Below are 9,342 nucleotides of genomic sequence, written 5' to 3'. Positions count from 1 at the left end.
GTGGGTGGGTTGGTTGGTTGGTTGGTTTTTGAGACAGGGCCTCTTGTATCCCAAGCTGGCTATATTGTGCAGCCAAGGATGACCTTGAACTTCTGATCCTCTTGCTTCCACCTCCTGAGTCCTGAAATTATAGGCGTGGACCACCATGCCTGGGTTCTGTGGTGCAGTGCTGGAAATTGAATCTAGGGCTTTGTGAATGCTAGGCAAGCACTCTGTCAACTCAGCTACATCCCCAGCCCACAGTTTTGCATTTCTTGCTGTAGTTTCAGAATTAATGAAAATTGGGAGAAAATGTAAAATCTTTTTTTAGAGGAAAGTAGCCTCCCCCCCCCCCGCCCCGATATTGTTTGGCTATGTTTGCTTGCATTTTGCTTCTTTTTATTTATTTATTTATTTTTTTGCTTCTTATTTTTGAGATGCTATCTTGCTATGTTGCCCTGGCTGGCCTCAAACTGCTTAGTTTCCTAAGGAATTGGGGTTGTAGGCATGTACCACTGTGCCCAGCTCTTAAGGGATTTCTTTTGGGCATATTTTATATAGAATGAGGAAAGTTAGAATTTCCTTTAAAACTTGCCAGGGCTGCTCCTTGGTTCTCTAAAGTTGGCAGAGATTTGAAATGTATTCCATCTTCTGAGAATACCTGTAAAGGTGAGGAAATGTGGGCAGCAGCAAGAAGTCTTACTTCAGGGCCCTCAGGTACTGGAGCACTTGACGAAATAGCAGAGACTGATGAGAATGTATACCAAGATCCCTTGTTTTAACAGCATATAGGTCATACAGATTGAAAACTAAATCATGGGACTGCATTTTAAATATTAAGATATTACCTGGCATGGTGATCTATATGCCAAGGCAAGAAGAATGCAAGTTGAAGACCAGCCCAGACTATATAGCAATATCTTGTCTCAAAAAGCAAAAACAAACTTAAACACACAGACACACACACACTGTTTATTTCTTTGATGTCAGTTTTTCTACTGTAAAAAGAGCTTAAACATAGGTATGCAATGTTTAAAAGTAATGTATTCTTCAGTTCATTTTGGTCTTGATATATGATCTTGGCATAGTATGTTTGGTGCCATTTTTATGTTCTGAATTTGACCTTGAAAATGTATGTTGAATTTAGAGCTTGTGGATGGTACTTTTAGTTACTGTTGTGAAAGAAGAAAAAAAATGAAACCCATTAACACTGTTTCATGAATTTAAAAATGGAGATTAAATTCAAAATGAAAAATACCTTTGTTGCACAATTCCAATCATAGTTTTGCCCTTTCTTTTTTGAAAAACAAAAAAAACAAAAACAGAAATTGATCTTAAAGAAGCACAAAGATTTTTTGCTCAAAAATTCTCCTGCGGTGCCTCAGTAACAGGAGAGGATGAAATCATCATTCAGGGAGACTTCACAGATGACATAATTGATGTCATTCAGGAAAAATGGCCAGAGGTAAGTACATGAGATACAGGCCCCATAGAAGCACATATTTAAAGAGAGTCACCTCCTTTTTCCTAACTTGATACCACAGTTCATAAACTGTAATTATTTGTCTTTTAGGTGGATGATGACAGCATTGAAGATCTTGGAGAAGTAAAGAAGTGATTTTGAAAACTTGTCTGTATTTATGATCTGAACTGAGTTGATATGGCCAAAGGAGGAGAGGCCTTTTAGAAATATATATATGTACATATATGTATTTATCATACAGTGACGCTGTAGGCCACTCTCATCCTTGGCATTCTCACTGTTCTATAAAAGGCTGCTTGGTTTTTGTTTTTTTTTTTAATTGCCAAAGTCTGATAAATAAGAGACCATCATGCTTATGCATGAATCTGAATTTAGTTAAATAAAAATTTTTGGTCATTTGGTACTGACTTTTTTTAACTTATTTTTGTTTTTTTTAATATTATTTTTATCTTAACATGTATAAGTGTTTTGCCTGCATATATGGAAGTGCCCACAGAGGCCAAAAGATCCCCTAGAATTGGAGTTATGGATGGTTGTTAGCTGCCATGTGGGTGCTAGGAATCAAACCCAGGTCCTCTGGAAGAACAGCAAGTATTCTTAGCCTCTGAGTCAGCACCTATTTTGTTTTATTTTAAAACAGGGTCTCACTATATAGCCCTGACTGGCCTGGAACTTGCTGTGTAGACCAGGCTGGAACTCACAGAGATACGTTTCTCCCCCCTAAATTCTAAGATTAAATATACCCACCCAGCCTTAGACATTCTTTTTTTTTTCTTTTTTTTTTTTTTTTTTTTTTTTTGTCTTTTTGAGACAGGGTCTCCATGTAGCCCCAGCTAACCTGGAACTCTATGTAGACCAGGCTGGCCTTGAATTCACAAAGATCCACCTGCCTCTGCCTCCCAAGTGCTGGGATTAAAGGCGTGCACCACCATGCCCAGCTAGACATTCATTCCTAACATAAGTGGAAGGTTGATCAGAAAGGTTGAGCCAGAGTTCTTGTTCTAGCTATAACTACATGAGTAAAATTCTTAATCAACTGCTTAATATATAGCTTGGGAAATAGCAATTAAAATATCTTAGAGAAAAATGATAATTTAAAAAATTATGTTTAGAAATTTTAAAATATTTTCATTGTTGCATATCTAAATGTACATACACATGTGAGTGCTGTGCCCAAGGAGTCAAGAAGAAGGTGTGGGATCTTTGGAGCTGGGGTTCAAGGTGGTTGTGAGCCTCCTGATATGGATGCTGGGATTGGTATTTGAGTTCTCTGAAAGAACAGCACTCTTAACCTTATATAGTATGTAGTCAAAACAGAACCTCCCAGCCTCTCTGATCAGCCTTCTACTCATAACATTAAGAATGGAACCATCATTCAGGAGGCAGAGGCAGGTGGATCTCTGTAAGTTTGAGGCTAGCCTGGTCTACAAAGTGAGTTCCAGGCCAGCTGGGGCTGCAGAAAGACCCTGTCTCAAAAATACCAAAAAAAAAAAAAAAAAAAAAAGATGGAGCCATCTCTCCAGCCTACAAAACTGCTCATTTTAATGAAAATATTGAGTTTATGCCCATGCAAATTTTTCATTAAAAGGTGTTTTGTTATTTGTGGAACTATGTTGTAAAAATGAAATTCTGCACTAACAGAATTTTGCCAAGTAAGATTACCTAGCAAAGCAAGGCTACTTGGCAAATGTCAATATTGGTGCTGGACAATCCCCATGTGCTTGTTTCTATCTACATATGTCACTTAGGTAAAGCACCTTCCTTAATATTCACAGTTGTTGGGGGCCGGGGGCAGTTTGCTGGAGGAGACAAGAAGGTGGTGGTAGATCTGGCGCTGGAGTTACAGGTACTTGTGAGCTACCCAGTGGGTGCTGGGAACTGATCTCTGGAAGAGCAGCAAGTACTCTGTAAGTGCTGAGGCCCTCTCTCTATCCCCCTACTCTTCTTGACAAATAACCTTTCAAGCCATATGTAGCCAGCAATGGACGTTACTATGGAAATGTAGGATTTACGTTTTCCTTCTGGATAATAAATTTTTTACTTTGACTTGAAATTTAATATGCTTCATAATTCAAAGGTTAATTCAAATTTTCACAAATTTTGTTTTCACTTGTGTGTATTATGTGTGTGTGGGAAACCTGTGAAGGTCAGAGGACAACTTGCTAGAGTGGATTCTCTCCTTCACATGGTTTTTTTTTTTTGTCTGTTTGAGACAGGGTCTCCTTGTAACCCCACCTGGCTGGCCTGGAACTCACTATTGTAGACCAGGCTGGCCTGGAACGCAAAGATTCGCCTGTTTCAGCCTCCTAAATGCTGGGATTAAAGCCGTGGGCTGCTCAACGGCTGGGCCCACAAAAGTTTTTTTGATGCCGGTGGTCTCAAGAGCAGAAATATCTCTGTAAAGTGTTTGCCCCATAGTGGTGAGGACAGGAATTTGATCCCCAGCACCCATGTAGTTTTATTTTATTCATTTATTGTGGGTGGGTGTGTGCGCCCATGCAGAGGTCAGAGGGCAACTTTCAGTTCTTCCACAGTGGACTCCTGGGGATCCAACTTGGGTCATCAGGCCATCTTACTTGCCCCCACAGCTTCCATATTAAAATACTGGGTGAACTAGTTGAGTTGCTAGCACTTGGAGGCAGAGGCAGACCAATCTCTGCGAGTTCCAGGCCCGCTGGGGCTACACAAACCATCTCACAAGAAATCCCACAAGCCTGGTCAGCCTTGTACTTCTAGTCCTAGAGCTGGGAGAGCCAGAAGCATCCCTGGGATGACTCCGCTGTCCTCTGGCCCCACGTGCACACACGCACGCATACGCACGCTCTGGAGACCCAAGGTGCCACCTGCAAGTACTGGGAGCACAGGCCGAGTCACAGGACCTAGCAAGGTCTTCAGTTCTTGCGATGGCTGGTTTAGACCAGTCAGCTGGGGCCGACAGCACCTAGACGACTCCCGACCCGAGAGCCTGGGTGTTGGCGACCCGGGAACCCCTTGGTTTGCTTCGCCTTTCCTGGGCTCGTGGCCTCCCGCTTAGGGAAAGGGTGCGCGACCTTGGAGGCGCCGTGCTCCTAGGTTCACGGCCGCAAGTCTCGCGAGACCCGCTGCGGCCGCGGCCCACCGTAGCGGCGTGGGGCGGTTTGGGCACGCGCGCGTGGCTGTGGGTCCCGGGCGCCGGCCTTGCCCCGCCACTGCGGCCAGGTGCCTATGGTGTTCTTAAGCTGCCGCTCAACTCTTGGGGGCGGAGGCCGCGCCCATGAACCCTTCGGCCGCCTTTCTCGCCCGGCGCCAGGTGAGGGCGGCTGCGGCCCAGGGTAGGGCGGCGGGGAAGGCGTGAGGGTTTCCTTGGCCTAATCCGGCCAGGGACCAGGAACCAGGCGCGAGTACCCGGGATTCTGTGATGGAGCCTCTTAACAGACCTGCAGCTCCACCCTGGCAGTCTTGAGAGTGAATTTGAATTTGCCCAAGGTTTGCATGTATTTATCAGTACAGGTGACATGAACACTTGGTGCCCTGGGCTTACCGCTCGTTTTCTTCCACTGAGTTACATCCCCCCTTGCTTGCCAGGCTTTATCTTTATCCCCCGCCCCTGGCACTCAGTAAATATTTATGAAGTAAATGGGTGGCTAAACGAAAGGCTGGAGTTCAAGTATTGTACCTTGGAATCCCTTGGATCCAAATTCTTGTGTGTTTGTTAGTTACTAGTAACTATAAATCATTATTTATAAATCTTTTTCAAAATGTGGTAATGTACATGGGGGTGTCTACTGAACTTTTATGTATTCTCTTTTGTTTTTGTTTTTTATCCCAGTATGTAGATGAGGCTGGTCTGGAACTCATCTTGCCTTCTTGCTTCTGCCCACTGAGTGCTGGGAACATAGGTGTGAGCCACCATACCCAAGCTTTAACACCGTGATTGACCTTTAGCCCACATATGCACATACATACATGTATACGCACATGGTGCCACATATTGACATATTCATGTATTTATAATGTTCTTTTTTTAAGTTTTATTTTTATATATGTGTGTGTCTGTGCCACATGTGTGCAGGTGCCCATAGAGGCCAGAAGAGGTTGTTAGATCCCTTAGATCTGGAGTTACAGGTGGTTGTGAGCCAAGCAACATAGTGCTGGGAACTGAACTCAGAGGTTCTTAACCACTGAGCTATTTCTCCAACTCCAGTTTTTTGTTTTTTGTTTATTTTGAGGTCAGGAAAATGTCTGTCTCTCTCTGTGTGTGTGTGTGTGTGTGTGTGTGTGTGTGTGTGTGTGTTTGGTTTTGACAGTGTCTATCTGGAACTCACTGTGTAGACCAGGCTGACCTCAAACTCCCAGGAATCCACCTGCCTCTGCCTCTGCCTCCTGAGTGCTGGGATTAAAGGTGTGTGCTACCACACCCATCTTCCAGTGTTCATTTTTAAAGATGGAGATGGCCATTTTTAAAAATGAACTACCATGGCATGGTGGCACATGCCTTTAATTCCAGTACTCCAGAGGCAGATCTCTGTGAGTTCAAGGCCAAGCTGGTCTACACAGTTCCAAGCCAGCTGGGGCTTCAGGGATACCATCTCAAAAAGACGAGAGAAAAAAAAAAAATTAAAGATGAAGATGTAGCTCAGTCAGTAGAGTGCTTGCATAGCATACATGAGGCCCTGGGTTACAGGAATGGTGGTACGTGCGGTAATCCCCGCTCTTGGGATATAGAGACGGAATTAGAACTTCAAAGTTATCCTCAGTTGCACAGAGTTGGATGCCAGCCTGGAATATGTGAGATCCTGTCTCAAAATAAGTAACTAAAATTTTTAAAAAAGAAGAAAATATTGATAGAAATGTACTAAAGTATGTAAGAGAAAATGCTGGGGTTTTTGGTTTTCTGGTCTTTTTTGTTTTGTTTTGTTTTGTTTTGTTTTGTTTTTGTCTTTTTGAGACAGGGTCTCCCTCTAGCACCCAGCTGGTCTGGAACTCATTATGTAGACCAGGCTGGCCTCGAACTCATAGAGATCCACCTGCCTCTGCCTCCCAAGTGCTGGGATTAAAGGCATGCACCACCACATCTGGCCTAAAAAAATTTTTTTAATCAGTAATAAAAGAACATCAAAACATAGCAGAATCTTAATCACAATGAAACCTTGGGTCTAGATACAGGATACATTGTTTTATTGTCTGTATATTTGAAATTTTTCCTTTCAAAATTTTATTTTTAATTTTTTATTATGTATGAGCACAAGATATGTTTGGGAATTCGGAGGACAACTTGATTTGGTAGATTCTCTCACCTTTAAATGGGTACTGAGCATCTAACTCAGGTCACTAGTCTGTGTGGCAAGTTCCTTTAAGACCTGCTGAACATGGGGGCTGGAGAGATGGCTCAGCAGTTAAGAGCACTGACTGTTCTTGCAGAGGACCCGGGTTCAAGTCCCAGCACCCACATGGTAGCTACATCCTTAACACCAGTTCCAGCGGAATCCGAAGCCCTCTTCTGACCTCTGCAGCATTGCACTCATAAACATACAGGCAATATACTCAAACACATAAAATAAAAATAATAAAGTATTTTTTAAAAAAAGTTTAGAAAAAAGACCTGCTGAACCATCTCATAGTCCTTGTTTTTCACTATATATATTTAGTTTGAACCAGCAACAATATTAAAGTGTCCTTGATAGATTGAGTATATATAAACAGTGTGACTGATGTTAATATTTAGGTTTTCATTATTTTCTTAAGGACTAAAATTCCCATTCTTTGATAAGAATTGTATTTAAATAATAATTTCATGTTTGTCTTTCCTTGGCTATTCTAAAATTTCTAGGCCTGAGACTGGGGATGTAGCTCAGGGCAGAGCGCATGTTTACCTGTACAAAACCCTTGGTTTGATCCCAAACACTGCCAGAAAAGGGGGGAGGGAAAAGTAGGGACTAGCGTTGTTGACCAGAACAGGAAGATTGACAGCAAAAGGTGGAGGGAAGAAGAAATGGGTTTGTGTGTGGTTAGCCAGAGAAGTTTTGGAAATGGCCCCACTCTTTACAAATTATGTGTGGTATGGTAGAAATAACAGGGGCAGAATGTGTGGTAGGCTTGAACTTGGAAAGTGTGTTTTGGCTGATGTATGGTATTGAGTTTTATCTTGATGTAAAACCACTTTCCATGATTAGAATATCGACTCAGAAGTTGAGAGTTCCACTATTGAGAAACAGCGGAAGGAGCTGCAGCTGCTCATTGGAGAATTAAAAGATCGAGATAAAGAACTCAACGATATGGTTGCGGTACATCAGAGACAACTACTTTCATGGGAAGAGGATCGACAAAAAGTGTTGACTTTGGAGGAACGTTGCAGCAAATTAGAAGGTCAGAAGTGCATCCAGTAACAGCTGTTTATATTTCATGTGCCAGCACGTTGAGAGGGCTCCTAGGACACAAGGGGAAGGCGTGAAGAACACAACTCCTGCTGTCCTGGAGTATAGTCTTGTCGAAGATAGGAGGACTTTATAAACAGCCACATGGAATGCACAGACACAAGTAAAGAAAGGCCAAACAAATACTTAAATGTACTTGATATAGCTCAGTGGTAGGGCACTTCCCTGGTATGCTCAGGGCCCTGGGTAACCATGATATATATAAATATTTTTTTATGTGTACAAGTATATTGCCTGCATGTATGTGAGTGCACCCATGTCGTGCAATGCCTCAGAGGTTAGATGAAGGCTTTGGATTCCCCTGGAACTGGAGTTAAGGACGGTTTGCAGCCACCGTGTGAGTGCTGGGAATCGAACCTCCAAGAGCAGTCAGTGCTCTTAACTGCTGAGCCATCTCTCCAGCCCCCATATTTTTTTGTTTTGCTTTGTTTTTTGAGACAGGGTCTCCCTGTAGCCCCAGCTGTCCTGGAACTCACTATGTAGACCAGGCTGACCTTGAACACACAGAGATCCACCTGCCTCTGCCTCCCAAGTGCTGGGTTTAAAGGAGTGCGCCATCACTCCCGGCTCAGATAATTTATTTTTTTAAGGGGAAGGGGCTGACAAATTGGCTCAGCAAGTAAAGGTGCTTGCCACCAAGCCTATCATCCTGACTTCAACCCCCAGAACCCACATAGTGGAGGAAGAGAATTGAGTCCTGCAAGTTGTCCTCTGACCTCCATACCCACACCATGATGTGCACAGGCCCATGTATATACATCACAAATAAATAAAATAAATAAAGAAATGTCATTTTAAAAATGTCAAGTAGGGAGCTGGGCATGGTGGCGCACACCTTTAATCCCAGCACTCGGGAGGCAGAGGCAGGCGGATCTCTGTGAGTTCAAGGCCAGCCGGTCTACATAATGAGTTCCAGGACAGCTGGGGCTACAGGGAGACCCTGTCTCAAAAAGACCAAAAAAAAAAATAAAATGTGAAGTAGGACTGGAAATACAGAGTAGCTTGCCTAGCACACATAAGACATTGAGTGATCGCCCTAGCGCCTCATAAACCCAGCTTGGGAAGTAGAGGCCAGAGGACCTACTTTGCTATACAGTTTCACACCAGCCTGGACTTCATGAAACCCTGTCTCAAAAAATGTGAAAAACACAAACGATCAAACAGCACTTAGGAGGCAGAGACAGGTGGATCCCTGTGAGATTGAGGCCAGCCTTATCTACGTTCTAGGAAACTCCAGTTCCAGGGGATCTGACACCCTCTTCTGACCTCCAAGGGCAGCACATAAACAGAGCACTTATATACATGAAAGGCAAAACACTCATACACATAAAAATAAATTTTTTAAAAATTAGTATAAATATATCTCTTATATAACAAAGATTCTATATAGCCACCGGTACCTGGTTTTTCAATTGAATAAGATTTGGGTTGGGGATGCTGTTTAGTGGAGAAACACTTGTTTAATAT

General features: G+C 42.9%; 2 protein-coding genes across 3 annotated transcripts in view; both read left to right on the top strand.

Moving 5' to 3' along the window:
- Positions 1–1,863, top strand: part of Denr (density regulated re-initiation and release factor) — a 16,782-nt gene extending 14,919 nt beyond the window's left edge. For both annotated transcript variants that reach the window (XM_008839312.3, XM_029566583.1), the window contains 2 exons: positions 1,305–1,444; positions 1,553–1,863. In XM_008839312.3, the coding sequence (XP_008837534.1) occupies positions 1,305–1,444; positions 1,553–1,597 (185 nt within the window). In that variant the 3' untranslated portion in view covers positions 1,598–1,863. The remainder of the gene's footprint in view (positions 1–1,304; positions 1,445–1,552) is intronic.
- A 2,715-nt stretch (positions 1,864–4,578) lies between these two features.
- The window catches only part of Ccdc62 (coiled-coil domain containing 62), a 60,794-nt gene continuing 56,030 nt past the window's right edge, over positions 4,579–9,342 (top strand). Inside the window, exons 1-2 of the mRNA XM_029566560.1 lie at positions 4,579–4,751; positions 7,615–7,807. Coding sequence (XP_029422420.1) covers positions 4,716–4,751; positions 7,615–7,807 — 229 coding nt within the window. The 5' untranslated portion in view covers positions 4,579–4,715. The remainder of the gene's footprint in view (positions 4,752–7,614; positions 7,808–9,342) is intronic.

The sequence above is a fragment of the Nannospalax galili genome, unplaced genomic scaffold (genome assembly GCF_000622305.1).
Source record: "Nannospalax galili isolate Female #2095 unplaced genomic scaffold, S.galili_v1.0 scaffold218, whole genome shotgun sequence".
Lineage (NCBI taxonomy): Eukaryota > Metazoa > Chordata > Mammalia > Rodentia > Spalacidae > Nannospalax > Nannospalax galili.
Note: the sequence above shows the minus strand (reverse complement) of the source record. Positions and strands in the feature narration are given on the sequence as shown.